At 48.9% G+C, this 19,480-nt stretch overlaps 1 protein-coding gene across 3 annotated transcripts in view; it reads right to left on the reverse strand.

The window, feature by feature from the left end:
• Nucleotides 1-5,700: 5,700 nt before the first annotated feature.
• The window catches only part of LOC107160193 (arylsulfatase D-like), a 22,174-nt gene continuing 8,394 nt past the window's right edge, over nucleotides 5,701-19,480 (reverse strand). Inside the window, exons 3-10 of one of the 3 annotated variants that reach the window (XM_015506841.2) lie at nucleotides 17,451-17,572; nucleotides 16,073-16,192; nucleotides 15,054-15,477; nucleotides 13,619-13,755; nucleotides 12,602-12,736; nucleotides 11,941-12,103; nucleotides 10,215-10,336; nucleotides 5,701-8,543 (exon numbers count right to left, since the gene is read on the reverse strand). In XM_015506841.2, the coding sequence (XP_015362327.2) occupies nucleotides 8,164-8,543; nucleotides 10,215-10,336; nucleotides 11,941-12,103; nucleotides 12,602-12,736; nucleotides 13,619-13,755; nucleotides 15,054-15,477; nucleotides 16,073-16,192; nucleotides 17,451-17,572 (1,603 nt within the window). In that variant the 3' untranslated portion in view covers nucleotides 5,701-8,163. Of the gene's footprint in view, nucleotides 8,544-8,692; nucleotides 9,206-10,214; nucleotides 10,337-11,940; nucleotides 12,104-12,601; nucleotides 12,737-13,618; nucleotides 13,756-15,053; nucleotides 15,478-16,072; nucleotides 16,193-17,450; nucleotides 17,573-19,480 lie in introns of those variants that run through there. The other 2 variants (XM_048784662.1, XM_048784661.1) reach the window with 2 other exon arrangements.

Consider the following 19,480-nt stretch of genomic DNA (forward strand, 5'->3'; position numbering starts at 1 on the left):
CAAAATGCCAAGCATCTTTACTTATGGTCCCTCTGAAGTCTTTTAAGGTTTTTCTTAGAGGAGCTTTTGGATTTGGGGCTCTGTGTTCTCAATTACATTTATTTGTTCCTTCATTGCATGGTTATGGAGTTACCTCTGTAGGCTAAGATATGCAATCAATCAATGCATGAGAAGTTTGAAAATGCTTGAAAGAATCCCAAAACATCTGCATGAGGAACACAAAATAGGGCTGGGGTGTAGCTCAGTGGTACATGAGCTTTGGGACCTGAGTTCCTAGGTTTGCTCCCCAGCACCCCAAAAAGAAAAAAATATAAAAGGTATAAAATAATGTTATTGCCTGAAAACAAATGTCACCATTTGAGATGGTGGAGAGGGGTAGAGTTTGAAAACTATGGCCCTGGGCACTGTGATGCACTGCCGCAGTCTGGCTGGGCACAATTCAGGAGCCACTTGTCAAAAGAAACGAACTTTATTTTTAGAACACACACACTGCCCCACACAGCTCTTCAGGAATTCCCTCAGAGCCCAACTGCCACCACCGGCTTCCCACAAGCCTCTCCACCTCCCACTCCTCCTGCTCTTGAGGCCGATTGGTTGGGTGAAAAAAAATTCCCCCAATGAGCAGCTCCGTGGTCTGAAAGGGCGGGGAAACAGCCCAATGAGCATCACCACAGAGGAGCCAATCAGCTGGCAGCTGGAAGTTTGCTGGGACCCCTTCAGCTGTGACTCTCAACAATGCACACCTGTCATACCAGTGGCTCTGGAGGCTGAGGCAGGAGGATCTCAAGTTGGAGGCCAGCCCCAGCAACTTAATGAGGCCCTGAGCAACTTAGCAAGACCTTGTCTCTAAATTAAAAAATAAATAAATAAAAAGGGCTGGGAATGTGGCTCTGTGATTAAGCGCCCCCTGGATTTAATTCTCAGCACCACAAAGTTGGGGAAACGGAGGCAGCTTGATCTTAAAACTGAATCTCTCAAGCTAGAAGTTGAAAGGACTGACATTTGCCCTGGGGCATCGTGGGTACAAATCACAAAGCATCCCTCCCAAATCTCCCGAGTCACTCTCCCCAAAGGGAACCAATCTCCTGCACTCTAACATCATTGACTGATCTTGCCCTACTCTGGAATTTCATGAAAATAGAGGAATTCCATGCCTAGCTTTATATGGCAAAAAAATTTTTTTATTATGGTGCCATATTCTAATGTACGAATCTCCCGCATTTTATTAATCCTTTCTGGTTTGTTTTTCTGGAGTATTTTCCTATGTTGCACCTGTTAACTATACATCTTAATGGGATTCAGCAAGATGTTTTCATACATGCATATGCATGGCACGTGCTAACCCAAAACATGCAGTACTTCTCTTTCTGTGCCTGGCTTATTTCACAGAATATGATGTCCTCCACTTTCACCATGTGGCTGCAAATGATGGGGTCTCCCTCTTTTTTATAGCTGCATAATATTCCATGGTATATATGTACCCCATCTTCTTTGACCGTTCACCCATTGATTGGCATCTAACTACATGTGCTTTCTCTCATTGATGAGTACTTGTTTAGGACACTTATAAATGATGCTACCATGAAATCCTTGTCTGTTGTCAGAGTGGCTTCTGATTCCTTCAGAATGCCCACCGCATCCCAAATGGTAGATCTTTAAAATAATAGTAATCTCCTTCAATAGCTACTGCTAAAGTGGTCAAAGCAATTTGCACTCCACCAGCAACATTGTGACATTGAGGGCATTCCACGTCCCCTCTAGGTACTGGACCTCATCCATTCTTGCAGCGTAAGCTATTCTAGAGGATAGGTAGTTGTGCCTCATTCAGATTTAAATTTGCATTTGTCTTGTGGTCTCTGTTGAATGCTCCCCTTATTTCTCTGTGGCTGGTCTGGTTTCTAATCCCTTTATAGCCTTTCTTTATGTACAGTATATACTAGTCCTTTGTTGGTTATGTGCAGAGGGAATACCTCTTCCCAATCTGGGGCTTGTCTTTCTCTCTCTCTCTCTCTCGATGGTGTCTTTGATGAATTTGAAATATTGGCCCTTCATCTTGCGGACTCTGCATCACTAGATTCAACCGATGGATGGAAGATATTTAATTAGAAAATTATATCTATATTGAAAATATGCAGATTTTTGTCATTATTGTTAAACGATGCAAAATAGTAACTATTTAGAGAGATTTTCCTCTGTATTAGGTATTATAAGTCATCTAGAGACATATACTGTGTGAAGTTTAATGTGTGGAGCTTCTATGCAAATGTAATAACCTTTTATATAAAAGATTGAGCACCTGCAGATTTTATCTTTGGGTTCTTGGAATGGATCCTCCATGAATAGTGTTATGGTATAGTCATGAGATGTCCCTCAAAGCTCATAAATGAGACACTGCAAGAATGTTCAGAGGTGAAATGATGGGATAGTGAGAGCTATAATCCAATCAGTGGATTAATCCACTTGAATGGACTGACTGGATGGTACTGTAGCAGGTGGGGTGTGGCTGGAGGAGGGGGTCCCTGGGCTGTGCCTTTGGGGTTTCTATCCTGTCCCTGGTGAACAGAGCTCTCTCTGCTCCCTGGTGCCCTGTCCTGAGCTGCTCTCCTCCTCCAGGCCCTTCCGCCATTTTGTTCTGCTCCCCTTGGGCCAGAGCCATGGAGTCGGCCAACCATGGACTGAACCTCAGAAACCATGAGCCACAAATCAACTTCTCCTCTAAATTTGTTCTTGTCAGGTCTTTTGGTCACATCAGAAAAATTTTAAAAACTACATAATAAGGTCTAATTTTATAGACCTTTGAGATGATAATTGATATGCTCATTCCTTTCTACTTTGATTTATTTCTATTTTTATGGAAGAAATTAAACAAAATACAGAAAAGTTTAAAGAAGGAAAAAAGAATACCGTTCTGCACTGCCCTTAAACTCAACAATGGCTAGCATTTTATCATGTTAGCTTGACATGTTTCTTTGTTATATATTTTTTTTGTTGAGCCATTTCAAAATAACTTGTGATTCTTCAGCTCTGAAGATTTTCAACCTGCAACTCCTAGGAATTAGGAGATCCTTCTGCATAACTGCTTCACTGTTACCTCACCTAGAAAAATTAAATATAATTATTCCTCGCACCTATTCCATATTTAAGCTCTCCAGATGTCTGCCAAGCCTTGCTCTTCAACGCACATCACCAACGCAGACAGTGACTCAAGTCTGCTGGGAAGTCCAAGGTGACAGTGTCACCTGGCTCAGTGTCTGGTGAGGGCTGTTGTCTACGTTCAACAAGGGAATTTGTTGTTGCATCTACCAGAGGGGAGGAACAGAAGGGCCAAGAGAAACCAAACTCCCTCCCAGAAAAATCTTTTCAAATTGCATTCACCCATTCACAATGGGGGAGCCTCAGGACCTCAACACTGCCCCAAAGTCCACACTCTGAACACTTGTATTGTGGATTCTATTACCAGCACCTGACATTGGGGGACACATTCAGACCCTAGGAGTCTACAGGGGACTGATGTTGAGTGTCACACTTGGCAGGTAAGAGCTAATGGCCTCAATGGGTTGAAACTGAGATGTGGCTCAATATCCTATACTGCCCAGGAAGGACCCCACCACTGAATGATCCAGTCAAATGGTGAAATAGTGTCATTGTTGAAAAAAATGGCTGTAGGATCCAGTTAAATTTTTTATTTTCTGTTTACTTGCTCTGTGCTCCTGAATGCATGCCACTACCATGCTGTTTTGATGACTGCCACTTTGTTGTGTATTTTTTTAAATATTTTTTTCTTGTCATTGGACCCAAGACCTGTATTTCATTTTTTAAAATTTTTATGTGGTGCTGAGGACCAAACCCAGTGTCTCCATGTGCTGAGCCCCAACCCCAGTCCCAATGTTGTGTATTTTTAAGTCGGTACATAGAACACCTCCTACTTCATTCTTTTTGCTCAAAACACCTTTGCCTCTTTTGGGATTTTTTTTTTTTTTTTGACTCCTAGGAATTTTAGGATTGTTTTCTCTAGTTCATCAGTTCTTTGATAGAAATTGCATTGAATTTGTACCTGGCTTGGGGTAGTATGGGCATTTTAACAATATTGAGTCTTCCTATCCATGAACATGGGATGCCTTTTTCTGTGTATGACTGTGTGTCCAGTTTCTTTCCTCAATGTTTTATAATTTTTCATTACAGAGATCTTTCACTGCTTTAAGAAATTTTTGTTCCTGTGTGTAAGGAAGTTATTTTGCTTTTCTTTTGTTTTGGTATTTTGATGGAGAAAGGTTGATCAGTGAGTATCAACTTATTGTTAATTAGTAGTAACTTTGTGATGTACTATTGCACCTGAGCATGACTGTTAATAACAATAATGTCTGGCACATTTGGAAAAGTGAGAAGGAATTTGCATGTTTTTATCATAAAGAAATGATAGACATATAGAAAGATAGTTGTTTACCCAGATTTAAACATTATGCAACATACTCATGTAGTGAAACATCTCCTGGTACCCCATAAATATGTATAATTTTTATGTTTGTACATATTAGCTAAAAATACATTTAAATTGTGATTTTTTTTCATGAGATTGAGTTTTGAAAATTCCTGAATAATTTTTTGTAAAATGCCCCTGATTCGGGATTCATTTCATTGCTGATCCCAGAACTGAGGAAGAGGAGGGATCATGCTCCCCTTCATGATGGGCTCCCTTGGAAAGTAGCTGATTTTATAATGTGTACCAGATTATAACCTATAAAAAAGTCCAGAAATATAGATCAATAGCTGCCCAATGGAGTCAAAATGACTCAAGGCTTCCCCTTCAGGTGTGGACTCAACAACTGCCTGGCATCCTGCAGTTACCCTCCTACCTTCCTCCTGCTGGAATGTGTATGAGATGTGTCATACTGTGGCAGTCATCTTGAGACCATGAAGCCAACTTTACCTGTTAAAAATGGTAGAGCCCATATTATCTAGGAAAGAACATACTCTTCTCTCATTTAAGACATTCTTGTTCCCAGTCTCCTCTAGTCCTCTCTAATCATTTAAGCAGTGAGTTCGTGACTGCCATCTAGGATTTCCAAGAGGAGAATTTGTTAATTCATTTTCTCTCCATGAATAAATGGCAAAAATCTGGTAAGTTACTCAAAGTCAGGGGGTGTACGTAGGAGAAGAATTTTGAACGTGGACTACAGGAACAAATGAAACCACCCAGGGAGAATCTATCAGAATTTCAGAGTCCTGAGAAATGGCCTTGTATCCTCTGTACCCATTGTTTCTGCCTCCTCTTGGGCCAGAGCCATGGAGTTGGCCAACCATGGACTGAACCTTGGACACCATGATCCCAAAATACACTTTCCCTCCTCTAAGTTATTCTTGTTGAGACTTGTGGTCACCATGTGGTAAGATCTGACTACAACAGCATCAATTTGAATGTTTTCCAGTTTGATGGAGTGGTTTTATCCAAAACCAACCTAAATCAGGTAAAAGATGAGGGAGCTCTTGCAGCCCATGCTCCATGACAGTTGCTATTTTGTCACTTTAATTTGTGTTGGGACTTCCCTGTTCCTCTAGATGTTCTCCCGGATGGATTCTGAAGCCTGAACTCTATGCACCACTTCCCTTGGCTCACATTCCCTGTGGCTGCAGGTTAAATCCAGCCAGCAAAGAACTTGGCTTAACTTTCCATCACTGTGACAAAAAAACTGGCGAGACCAATTGAGAGGAAGAAAGGTTTATTTTGGCTCCTGGTGTCCGAGTTTTGGTCCATGGTTGGCCGACTCCATGGCTCTGGCCCAAGGGGAACAGAACAAAATGGCAGAACGGCCTGGAAGAGGAGAGCAGCTCAGGACAGGGCAGCCAGGAAGCCAGGGGTTGGAGAGAGAAGGGGTCGGGCACAAGAATAATGTGTTCTTCAGTTCTTTGTTGCTGTGACAAAATACCTGAGCCAAGCAACTTAGATTTATTTTGGTTCACAGTTTCACAGATCTCTGTCCGTAGTTGGCTGGCTCAGGGCTCTGGGTCTGAAGTAAGGCAGACCATCATGGTGGAAGGGTGTGGAGGAGGAACTCAGCTTAGGACAGGGCAGGAGGAAGGAGAGATGGGGGAAGAAAAGCCAGGGACAGGATATAGTCCCCAAGGCCACACCCCCAAGGAAGCATTTCCTCCAAGTAGGTTCCACATCCTACCATCTCCCAGTCACCCGTTCAGCCCTCAGTGGACTAACCCACTGATGAGCTCAGAGCTCTCGAGATCCAATCACCCCCCCAAAGCCTACCTCTGCACTCTTGCCCTGGGGACCACACTTTCAACACAAGAGACTTTGAAGGACATTCTGGATCTAAACCAGAACAAAACCCTCTACCTATAATTCATTTCCCTCCAAGGACTTTAAGAGCCAGGGCAGGTAGGGTCAGCTGCCTGGTTAGCAGAACCCTCCGCCCTTGTCTGGGACCCTCGCCCAGGGAGACACTCTGCCCCCCTGATCTCTGGGTGGCAGAAGCTTCCATGGCTGGGTATCACAGTGGCTCCTTGGTTGGGTCCAATTTCTAGTTGGTGGCTAGAGACAGAACAGGAATGCATGTCCTGTGCTTGAGATGAGTGGCAGGAAGACCCTCGCCAAAGAAGTTCTTTGTTCAAGACCAGCAATGGGAGAGCTGGGAACAGGTGCAGGGAGATCTGACCATAGCTGCCCGCCCGGAAGTAACTGGCCTCAGCAAGACCCACATTTACATGCTAAGAGATATGTTAGAGGGGGCCCTTATAGGATGTTAGGCCATGTGCAAATTGGAATAGGCTCACTGAGAGAGGGCTATTCAGCCAGTGTAAGTTTCTAGTCCCCAAACCTATATGTGCTGATTGTCCCTTGATTTCCTTGCTATGTGGATCAATGCAAGAAATAATGCTTACTCTGTGTTAGCTGGGTTGCATTTCTGTGCTGCAGGACCTCACAAACCTCCCTGCCTCCCTGTTCCCTCGAATACTGCTCTCACTTGGTCCCTGGTACGAAAGCTCTGGATTTTTAATTTATTTTTTAAACTCAGGGGTGCTTAACCACTGAGCCACATCCCCAGCCCCCTTTTTAAAAAAATTTGAGACAGGAGTCTTGCTAAGTTGCCGAGGCTGGCCTCCAACTGGTGATCCTCCTGCCGCAGCCTCCAGAGCCAGTGGGATTACAGGTGTGTGCCACCACGACTTTAAATAATTGAAGCATGCAAGGTGCCTTTCTTTGATCTATCTGAAGGCTCTAGGGCTTTGTCCAAGGTGGAAACCATACATCCAGAGGCCTTCTGCTCTTTTGACGATCGTTTGCTAATAACAGGTACTGGTATTTGCGTGTGCTTCCCAGCAGGATGAGATAAAGGGTGTTTCTTCTGGCAGTTTTAGTGATACATCAAAAACCTTGGCCCACTCAAGGAAGCTGTTCTCATTTATATGCCGCAGAGACTTACTCTCGCTTCACGAGAGCCAGGTATTTCTCAATTTCCGGTTCTCTCTACAGAGAGCTGAAAGCCAAAAGTTGTGGGTTCTGTGATAATTATCCTTCACAGGGACAGACTCAGAGGAGAGGAGGCCTCTTAGTTCTGGCTCTATCCTATTGCCTGGATTGGGTATGGGAGGGCCAGAGCTGCAGCAACCCTCCTGACACCATGGGGCCCACTCTCCCATAGTTAGGGCAGTACAGCAGGAAGTTGGGATGAACTTGTGTCCCTCTGGGCCTCCCATTTCCTGGGAGACATTATCCTGCAATCTTGTTGAAAGTTTTCTTATTCTCTGGGACTTTTGTGGATAGCCTGGAGGCAATTTCTAAGTCACACAGCAAGGGTACCAAGACAGTGACCCCAAGAGGTGACCATGAGGGTCAATCCTCAGCGATCACTGATTCCTAAGCACAGAACAGGATCTTTACTCGGCCAACCAAAGTGGACTGGGTGCAGACCCGTTTGCCTGGCCTGTGGTCAGGCTGGGTGTTCCCAATGCAGCTCTGCGGTGATTGGCAGCTGAGGGGACAGGAAGTCAGCCCCCGTGAGACCCCAGGGTCAGGAGAGGGGTGGTCCCTGGAATCCTCTCAGAGCAAGATGGCTCAGTGACCCACTCCCGGCTGCCGCAGGGTTCTCAAGGGGGGAACGGGGGAGGGGTCTCCTTGGAGACGCTGTCCCCTGGTGGCCCTGGGACACCTTCTCATGGCGCTGGCTCTTGGGAGGAGCTGTCCCCGTCGTCGCTGCTGCAGGAGCAGAAGGGGAAGGTGCCGCAGCAGGGCTGCAGCCACGGCTTCCACAGGACGTTGCCCAGGGTCAGCTGCTGCGGGACAGGGCGCAGGGTCCCCCGGTGCCGCGCCACGGCCTCGCCCACGCGCTGGACCACGGCGTGGAACAGCGGCTCCGAGTCGGGGGACAGTGGCCGGGCCTCGGAAGGGTCGCTGGAGAGGTCGAAGAGCAGGGGCGGGCTGTGCTGGGTGACGCCATCCCCGGAGCAGGGGCACAGATGCTGGTCCCCGCAGACGCCCGAGCCCGCGGGCTGGAACCTCGGTGTCGTGTAGTGGACCTTCCAGAGCCTCCTACCTGTGGGCATAGCGGCAACAGCGGCGCGGCTCAGGGTGGCCCTGCGCCCCACGTCCCTGTCCAGGTCGCCGGTGTCTATGGGCTTGCGCCCCGGCAGACAGGGTAGGCGGCAGAGGGACTCGGGGATGGACAGATGGTCGGACACAGGGGGGATCCGCGCAGGACAGGTGATATATGTATAGACATGGTGGGGGGGGGTTGACAGACAGATATATATATATGTAAAACCTCTGTGCATTTATCAGTCATCTAGGTCCGGCTGTCTGTCCACCAATAATCTATCATCTATTTTTTCTACTCTGTCTCTTTACCTTCCTAACTTCTGTTAATTATCTATCTATCTATCTATCTATCTATCTATCTATCTATCTATCCATCCATCCATCCATCCATATCCATCATCTACCTACCTATCTGTCCAGCTATTCATTATCTGTGAGTCTGTGTACCTGTCAATCATCTCTGCCAGCACCCAACCATTCTATCTATCTATATGTCTGACTCTCTGCACCCATCTGTCAATCATCACCACCTGTCTGCGCATCTGTGTATCTCTGTTTGATGGCCAATCATCTCTCCTTGTCTATCACCTAGCAATCTTTCCACGGAACATCTGTGTATCTGTGCTTCTATCAATCATCCTGATGGGAGTCTGGATGTCCCTGTGAACGCAGGTTTTCAGATGAGATTAGCATGTACATCAAAATAACTAGACAAAAGCAGGGGACCCCCCTAGATCAGCTGTGCATATACCTATTCTTTAGATCCATCTCTATGTCTATCCATCCACATAGCATCTGTCTATCTACCTATCCATCTACCCATCCACTCATCTATTCATCATCTATCTATGTATCTATCTATGTATCTATCTATCTAGTCTCCTGCTCATCTATCCATCCAACCATCCATCTATCCACCCACCCATCCAACATCCATTTATCCATCCATCCATTATTATCTATCTATCTATCCATCCATTCACTATCTATCTATCCACCCTTCCATCTATCCATCCATTCATCTATCCATCCATCCACCCATCATCTATCTATTCACCCTCCTGCCCATCCATCCATCCACCAATCCACCATCCATCTATCCATCCACCCTCCCATCCATCCATCCATCCACAATACATCTATCCACCCACTCACCATCATCTATCTACCCGTCCATCCATCCATCTATCCATCCAACCATCCATCATCTAGCTAGCTAGTGATCCACCCATCTATCCACCAATCCATCATCCATCTATCCATCCATCCATCTATCATCCATCCATCCATCCATCCACCCACTCGTCCATCCATCTATCCTTCCACCCACTAATCCATCCATCTATTCATCCATTCCCCCATCCATCCATGTATCCATGTATCCATCCATCCATCCATCCATCTACCATCCATCATCCATCCATCCATCCATCCATCCATGTACCCATCTACCCATCCACTCATCATCTATCTATGTATTCCATCTATCTATCTATCTATCTATCTATCTATCTATCTATCTATCTATCTATCTATCTTCCTGCCCACATATCCACCCATCCATCCATCCATCCATCCATCCATCCATCCATCTATCCATCTTCCTCCCTCCTCCGGCTGCATCTCCCAGCGCCCCCTGGCACCCGGCAGCAGGACCTGCGGTACTCACTCTCCCTGTGATGCCAGCGGGCCGCGTGCAGGAACTGTCCACAGTAGTGGAAGAGGAACTCGTGCTCAGAGTGCTCCACATCTCCTCGCAGCAGCGGTACCAGGCTGCGGCCGTCAATCACCCTGATTGATGCAGAGAGCAAGGGCGAGGTCAGACCAAGGATGCTCAGGAGCAGTGACGGCCAGTGGGGGGATGCGAGCCCGGGGCTAGAAGGGCCCCAGATGAGTGTGTCACGGAGACTCCTCAACCGAGTGGCGCTGGGTATTCTAACAAGAGGCCTGTGGTATTCTAAGACACAACGCCATCTCATAGGCAGCACCCCCTAACCATTATGCACACCCGCCCGCACCCTGCCATGACCCTGGATATGCATGCAGAGTCTCCTGAGTCCAGCCAGACAGCCAGGAAGTCCTGCTTTGTGATTTTAAAAAAATCTGAATATTGAATGTAGAAATGCAAGTGTTTTCCTCAAAAAAATATTTTAAGCCTATTAATTTATTTTTGCAGTGCTGGGGGTGGAACCCAGGTGCTCACCCCTGAGCTCAAGGTCCCCAGCCCTGTTATTTTATTTTTAGTTGGAGTTGTCCCTCAGGGTCCCAGGGAGGCTCGGTGCCAGGACCCCTGTGGATACCCAAACCCAAGGGTGCCTACATCTGTTCCATGAGGAGACAGGATGTCCTCCTAGGACCCACGGATCTCCTCCTGCATGGAATTGCTGTAGTTTAGGGAATGAGACCAGAAAAATATCTGTCCGTGTTCAGTATGACTCAGTTCTTAAAGTACTTCCCATGTGGACTTGGTGGAATTGTCAACACAGAACCCCAAGACACAGAGCACCGGGTGTGTAATCATGTGGCTGGGAAGGTATTTGGTGGATGAGAGCAACCACCAACATCATTTGAGTTTAGGTTGAGCTGCTAACCAACAATAACGTTGGTGGGCATTGTCTAAGTAGTTGAAGGCCTTCAAGGCAAAGAACAGGTCTACTGGAGAAGATGGGATTTTTTTGGTCTCAAGACTGGCATAGAAATAATGTCCAGGGGTGCAGTCTGCTCGCTGAGTGCAAGGCTTTTGGATTTACTACTGGCTGTCACACGCCCGTGAGCCAGCTCTTTAAAATAAATGTCTTCAGTAGACAGATTGACAGAGGATAGATAGATAGATAGATAGGTGACAGATGTAGACAATGAATCGATAACAAATGTTAGATACACAGATGGAAGATGGAGGGATGTTGATAGACAGCAGATAGAAACATGATGGATAGGTAGTTAGATGATGGATAGATAAATGATAGGTTGATGATAGATAGATAGATGGCAGATAGATAATCTCCACGGAGACATATTTTTATACACACACATACCCTAGTGACCAATCTGTCTTCAGAGACCTCATGATCCCCTGATATATAATACAAAAATTCTTCCATGGAGTGAGAAGTTGGAGGGACCCTAGACCTTCCATGAAATAGGAGAACTAGTCACTCACTGTAAATGCAGTTGAGAGCAAGTCAGCACCAGCGTACTGATTGTCCCCTCCCTCCCTTCCTCCCTAGTGCTGAGCATGGAGCCCAGGGTCTCTCAGTGCCAGGGAACTTTGCCGGTGCTCACCACTGAGCTGCACCCCAGTTGTCATAGAGCATTCCTTAGTGGCATTTCCAGCCCTGAACTGAGAGCGAGGGGGGCTCATAGGAGGGAGGGAAGACGACCTTGTGAACACGGACCTGTCCTGGGGCACCTGGCCGCCCCCCAGCTGGACCACGGTGGGGAACACGTCCATCAGGCTGGTGGGCTCCTGGATCACACGGCCAGCGGGCAGCACACCGGGCCACCGGAAGATCCCAGGGACTCGGATGCCCCCTTCCCAGCCACCCATGCCTTTGCCACCTGCCAGGAGATGACATCAATCACGGTTGGGCCTCTGCAGGGACCGTCCTACCCTGAAGAGGTGTGTGGCTGACGACGTGAGGGGTGGGGACCCAGCAGGCAGGCATAAGGCAGGGCGCCATCTTCCTCCTTTCCATCTCTACATCCACCTCCTTCTTCTCCATCTCTTCCTTTACTACCCCCTCCTCTTCCTCCTCCTCCTCCTCCTCCTCCTCCCTCTCCTTCTCCTCTTCCTCCATCTCCTCCTCCTCCTCCCTCTCCTTCTGCTCTTCCTACTCCTCCATGTCCTCCTAGTCCTCCATTTCCACATCCTCCTCCACCATCTCCTAGTCCTTCTCTTCCCTCTCCTCCTCCTCCTCCTTATCTCTTCTCCTCCTCCTCTTCATCATCATTACTTATCCTCCTCCTCCTCCCCTTTGTAGTCTCCTTGCTCTGGCATCTCAGATGTGGGCTCCTCTGCCTCCCTGTCCCCGTCCCTCCCTGTGGCCAGCCCCTCACCTTTATAGATCCCGTTGTACCCCCCCAGCTGCTGGTGTTCTTCTGTGGCCTCCAGTAACCCTCCATGATCAGAGGCAAAATAGGTGAGCGTGGAGTTCTTCAGACCGTTCTCGTCAAGGGCATGGAGGACTTTACCTGTGGAGAAGGTGGAAGGTGTCAGAGGGAGCGCCCACACGGGTCTCAGCTGGTGGCATGCACTTCCCATTCTGTGCGCAAGCCACCTCATTCTGCACAGTCACAGAAAGAGCCCCCTGCCCAGAGCTCACAGGGCCATGTGTGATCACGGTGCTGACACTGTTTTGCCCAGGTCTGCTGAGCACCGTATCACCTCGAAAACCAGGAGAGACTTGCAAAGAAATATCCAGGATGTCGCCAGGAGGCGTGCTTTCGACGTGCGGTGCCTGTGGGGGTCAAGTGCCCTAATAAAAGTGTGAGAGGGTGGCCCGGGGCAGGGAAAAGCAATGACAGATTCCGGCCCAGGTGGAAGGAACCACAACCAATAGCAGTCAAATATATGATGGCCATGATCAGCAGAGCAGGGGACACCTGCAAACACAGCAGTAGCTCCCTGCACCGTGGAGACCAGCGGTCCTTCCTACCACTGAAGGCACAGAGGCCAATTCACGAGGGATGTGAGCTGCTGTCCTCCTTGGGAACATCTGCCTCTCACGTAGCTCAGATGTCAGGAAGTTCATGCGAGGACGTGTCACCTGACCTATGGAGGCTTCCACGTCTCCAAGAAACCCTCACAGATGGAAGGGTTTTCAAGTTCTTGCTTCTCTCTAGCGTGTCCCCAAGCGCCGAAAGCAGAGCCCTTTTTCTCCACGATGCTGAAAGCTAACGTTGTCTCTCTGCTTCCTGTAACCACTAAGGGTGACGCTGAACGACAGCTTCTCACAAAACTGATTGCTAGCAAAATGATTGGTTTTGTGCAAAATTAGACTATCACTGGGAATAAGTGAACAAACAAGGCACAGGATTGGGGTGTACTCTCCCCCATTCTTGATCTTGACTTACCTACAAACCAGTCCATCTCCTCCACATTGTCTCCATATAAACCATGGCGGCTTCTCCCGAGGAAGGCTTTCGAGGTCACCAGAGGAGTGTGGACGTGCATCAGGGACACAAAGAGGAGAAAGGGCCTGTCCTTGTTTCTGAAAGAAGAAAACCACTTGAATTATGGACGGGAGATGATGGCCTCCACAGTGGACCTTGAATCTGATGCACCCATGACCTGGGGTCACCTGCTGGGATTTCACTGTGAGGGGTCCCCCAAAAATTCAGGGGTGAGACCATGTAAGAAAGTTCACAGGTAAAAAGATTAGATTATAAGAGGTGTAACCTAATCAGTGGATTAATCCACTTGGATGGACTCACTGGGTGGTGACTGCAGCAGGTGGGGTGTGGCTGGAGGAGGGGGTCCCTGGGCTGTGCCTTTGGGGTCTCTGTCCTGTCCCTGGTGAGCAGAGCTCTCTCTGCTCCCTGGTGCCCTGTCCTGAGCTGCTGTCCTCCTCCAGCCCTTCCACCATTTTGTTCTGCTCCCCTTGGGCCAGAGCCACGGAGTCGGCCACCAGGGACTGAACCTCGGACACCATGAGCCCCAAATCAACTCTTTCTTCTCTATTGTTCTTGTTGGGTCTTTTGGTCACAGTGGCAATTTTGTCTGAGTAAAACAGCATCCATGGTCAGTATAGTACAGGAAGAAGTTTTGAGAGGGAGGGATGGGACACCTCTCCACCCACCTCGTACTAGAGAACATTGCCACATTTACTCCATTATATTATTAGGTGCTGCTAATTCTGACTTTCCCTGATTTATAAATTAAATATCTTCATAGGTATGTATGCATATGGAAATAGCTATATATTATAATATATGTATGAATATTGATTTATAACATATATATGAATGGTTGGGTACTCTCCGGGGTTTCAGGCATTCCCTAGGCCTTGGAAGGAGTCCGCGGTGCATGACCACTACTCTGATACTTTCCAATGCAACCCCAGTAACTCAATACAGAGACGTGAGTGTGGAAACCAATTCATAGGAAGAGGTCGGACCTTTCCTTTTTCTTCTTTTTTTTAGCACCAGAGATGGAACCCAGGGGTGCTTCAACACTGAGTCCCATCCCCAGTCCTTTTGATATTTTATTTACAGAGTCTCACTGAGTCTCTTAGGGCCCCGCCAAGTTGCTGGGGCTACCCTCCAACTTGCCATCCTCCTGCCTCAGCCTCCCAAGCTGCTAGGATGACAGACGTGGGCAAAGTGACTCCATAAAGAAATCCTGCAGCATATACACTGTGGAATACTATGTATCCATGAAGAAGGATAGCTTCCTTTCATTTGTGAATGAAGTGTGAGGTTGGACCTTTCCAATACACCTGCTGCTATTGGACCCCAGAGTAGCTCATGGCTCAGAACCTGCCCCCCGCCCCATCGTGAGGGTCCCCACCTTTGGATGTAGGCCGTGGCTTCCTGTAGCATCCGTCGGGTGGTGCTCCCCACATCCATGGGCTGCTCGGTGACCTGGTGGTTCCGCATGAGCACGCAGTTCCAGCGACGCACGAACCCACAGCTGGAGAACCACGTGATGAAGAAGAGGAAGACGAGGCCGGCCGCGCCCCCGACTACCGTCCAGGGAACCGAGAGGAGGCCACTGAGCTTGGCGGCGGCAAGCGTCAGGACGCCCAGAGCCAGGACGCGGGTGTAGCGGCTGAACCGGGCAGCCACGCTGACCCACAGGTCGGGGGGCCTGTCGGGGTCGCAGTCGTTGATCAGGGTGAAGGGCAGGCCGTAGAAGTAGTCGAAGCCGTGGTTCATCGGGTGGTGGCAGTGGTCCCCGCGGGATGCGCAGCTCACTCCCTGGTGCCACTTTCCTGCAGGTGAGGGTGGGTGGTCAGCCACACTAAGGGCGCATGCGTTGCCTGGGACAAAAATCCCCGGGGCCATTTCGATGCGGTCAGGGGAAAGAAAACCTCCAAAAGAGCAGATCCTGAATCAGCGGAGGCCATGAGTGACCTCAGCCAGGATTTGCTTTTGGTTTTGGTACCAGGGATTGAACTGAGAGCCCCATCCCCAGCCCTTTTTGTGTTTTCTTTAGAGACAGGGTCTCGCTGAGTTGCTCAGGCCCTCGCTAAATGGCTGAGGTGGGCCTCCAACTTGCGGTCCTCCTGCCTCAGCCTCCCAAGCTACTGGAATTACAGGCGGCGGAGCCAGGCTCTGAAGAACTTTCTGATACCTTGAGGCTGAAGAAGATAGACAGCTCCAGAGAAGAAAAGAGGACAAAGAATATATCAAAGAACCTTGACCGTCTGCAATGAGGAGAACTTCTGAACTGGAAACCATCCGAGAGCGCCAGAGCCGGGCCAGGTACCGACTCGAGAGGCGGAGCAGGATGAAAGTGTTTTTTTTCCTCTGGAGGAAATTGGTCCCTCCACAATTGGATGGGAGGGGAATCAGGCGTCCGCATACCTACGAGGCCGGTGGCATAGTCTTGCTGCTTTAGGATTTTTGCAAAAGTGGTTTCGTTGGCAGGAAGCCCGCCAGAGCCCGCGTTCCAGTAGAGGACCCGGTACTTATCGTTGTCCATTCCTGTGGAACCGACAGCAGAGCAAGGTTCACGTTCCCTTTGCCAGGAACAGGTCTTAGCAAAGGGATTCTGGGCACCAAGGGACAGTGGGCAAGGATCTGGCTGTCAGCACTCGGGGAAGGTCGGAGGTGGTGCTCTGGGTATGAGTGGGTGCAGATCAGAGAGGTTGTTAAATGTGCTATTGTGCACAGCATGACCCCACCACAGAGCACCATCCGCCCCAATGTCAGCTGCATAAGTTGGACACACCTTGCTTATCATGAGAACCGACCCAGTATCTATCTATCTATCTATCTATCTATCATTACCTATCATCCAGGTATCATTATGTCGCATCTATCCCCTTTCTATCCACACATCATTTATCTGTCACCTGTATGTGCATTATGTGTCTGTCACCTCTATATACCTCTATCACCCATCATTAGCTATCACCTGTTCCTCTATTATCTATTGACAGGATTGCTGTCAATTGAGCATCATTGATACGTCTTCCTTCACTGATGGTATCACCATCATCATCTATGGAGCATTGTCTATCACCTGTCAATCACCATATATCTGCTTCTCATCCACCAATGATGGTGGCCAACCCATCCCAGAAGGCTCCCTCCGTACAGCCTACCAAGGGCACCTACCTGGCAATTTGATGAGACAACAGCCGGTACATGGAAAATATCGGAAGGAAAAGAACCTTTCTCCTGCACCAGACATGCAGACATTTGTGTTGGGTGTTTTTTCCCTGAGTAATTTTTTTTTCTCTGAGTATCAGCATGATTCCCATAGAAACTGCATCGTGCTGCATGTCCCAGGTCAGCTAGGGACAATTTAGACCTCAGGAAGAGGTGTGTGACTCCCATTTGATTAACCCAGGGGTACCTAACCACTGAGCCCTGTCTGCAGCCCTATTTTGCATTTTATTTAGAGACAGGGTCTCACTGAGTTGCTTAGGGCCTCCTTTTGGCTGAGGCTGGCTTTGAACTCGTGATCCTCCTACCTCAGCCTCCCAACCGCTGGGATGACAGGCGTGCGCTACTGTGCCTGGCTTTGTGCATGGGTTTTAACAGCCACTGGGGGCTGAGGGTCCTGAGGGGGTGAGGGCATAGGATACCCTGTTCTGAGCACACACTGCAGGAAGGTGACAGGAGGGCACATTAGCCTTCACGTTACCAGTCTCTCGGAGATCGCTACCCAGATAGAGCAGCGATGGGGTCCAGGCTGCAGCCTGGAGCTGCTGTCCATGGTCCCTGGGACACCCACCTGATCGGAGGGCATATCTCCCGGTGAGAAAGGCAGCTCTGCTTGGGGTGCAGAGCGGGGCGGCCGCCAGGTGCTGGGTGAGTCTCACACCCTCCTCCGCCAGCCGGTCGATATTGGGGGTCCTGAGCAAATCAGATGAATGTCACTTGGGAAAGGGACGGGAACGCTCTGGGCTCCAGAAGAGGCCAGCATGGAACTTCCCGGGGAGGCATGGCACCTGTCTTAGAGCACCCACTTCTCTGAGTTTGCAAAGGACAGATGAGGCTCACCCTGGGCGGTTCCTCCTACAGCCCTCCCCCACCTCAGCTGTTGCCAAAGCAACAAAGGGCCCCCAGATTTTGAATTTTGACTTTGGCCTGGGGGGCTGGCACACAGACACCTTGCTGATTTCACTTTCGGGGGGTGATGAATGACAGATGTTGAACAGTGATTATAAACACAGGCTGCGTGAGAAGCTTTTGTCCAGCCAGGAATGAGGTGGGTTCTGAGCCCGCTGGAGGCAGTCTGGGCTCAGCCAGGACCTTGGGTGGGTTGTGGGTGTGAAATGCACATCTGCGTGGTGACATTCTCCTCTTAGGGTGGGTTATGGGAGACCTCTGGTCACAATAACTCTGTGGTTACATCACAGGGCTTCTTAGAGGAAGATGGATCCCAACAAAATTACGTTTGAAGGAAGAGATGACCGATGTCACACACAAGGGCAAAGTTTTTGGCTTTTTCTTTTTTTTGGGGGGGGGTATGCAACCCAGGGGGCTCGTATGCTTTGAATATCCCATCATCATTCCCGAAGGGTGCTCCCAGAGTGTCCTACCAGCTTTCTCAGGTGCAAAATTCAAAGAGAAGATGAAACACTTCACCTAAGAGCTTTTGCAGTAAGATGTGCAAAAATTGATTGAGAATCTCACTATAGATACGAATCCCAAAGGCAGTGACCCAGCCCCTAGAGCTCACTGAATTCCCCCATGTACTGGCAGATGACAGGTGCTAGTCTCTCCCCTTCTACCTTGGAGGAGGCTGCATCTGGTGGGAGAAAAGCTATAGAAGCTCAGACCTTGTTCTTCATGCACCCAAAGCTGACCACCTAGTGGCCCCCCATAAGGACAGTTATGTTCCTCTGAGGACAACTGGCAAAGTACAGAGACACTGGGGGTGTCCCACTTTGGGATGTGGTGCTATTGGTGAGCAGCAGGTGGAGACCAGAAATATTGTTCAACATCCTACAATGAACAGGATGGGCCCATCACAGAGAGTGATCTGGGCCAGTGTACCAGTAGGACCAAGGTAAAGAACCTTGTCAGTCCTTCCTTCTATCCAGCCATCCAGCCACCCATGCACCCAAACAGCCAACCATCCATCCACCCATCCATCCATCCATCCTTCCACCCATCCACCCACCCATTCATCCACCATTCAACCATCCACCCATCTACCCATTTGCCCATCCAACCACCCATCTGCCCACCCATCCAACTACCCATCCATCCATCCACCCACCCAGCCACCCATTCATCCATCCATCCATCCATCCATCCAGGCAACCATCAATCCATCCACCCACCCAGCCACCCAGCCATCCATCCATCCATCCATCCATACATCCAGGCAACCATCTATCCATCCATCCATCCAGGCAACCATCCATCCATCCATACATCCATACATCCAGGCAACCATCTATCCATCCATCCATCTATCCACCCATCCATCCATCCATCTATGCATCCATCCATCTATCCACCCATCCATCCATCCATCTATCCATCCATCCATCCATCTATCCACCCACCATTTATCCAGCCACACATCTATCCACCATCCTCCATCCATCCATCTATCCACCATTCTCCAGCCTGCCACCCATCTACCCATCCATTCATCCATCCATCCATCTATCCACCATCCTCCATCCATCCTTCTATCCACCCACCATTTATCCAACCACATATCTATTCACAATCATCCATCCATCCATCCATCCATCCATCCATCTATCCACCATCCTCCATCCATCCAGCCAGCCAGCCTGCCTG

Source organism: Marmota marmota, unplaced genomic scaffold (genome assembly GCF_001458135.2).
Source record: "Marmota marmota marmota unplaced genomic scaffold, marMar, whole genome shotgun sequence".
NCBI lineage: Eukaryota > Metazoa > Chordata > Mammalia > Rodentia > Sciuridae > Marmota > Marmota marmota.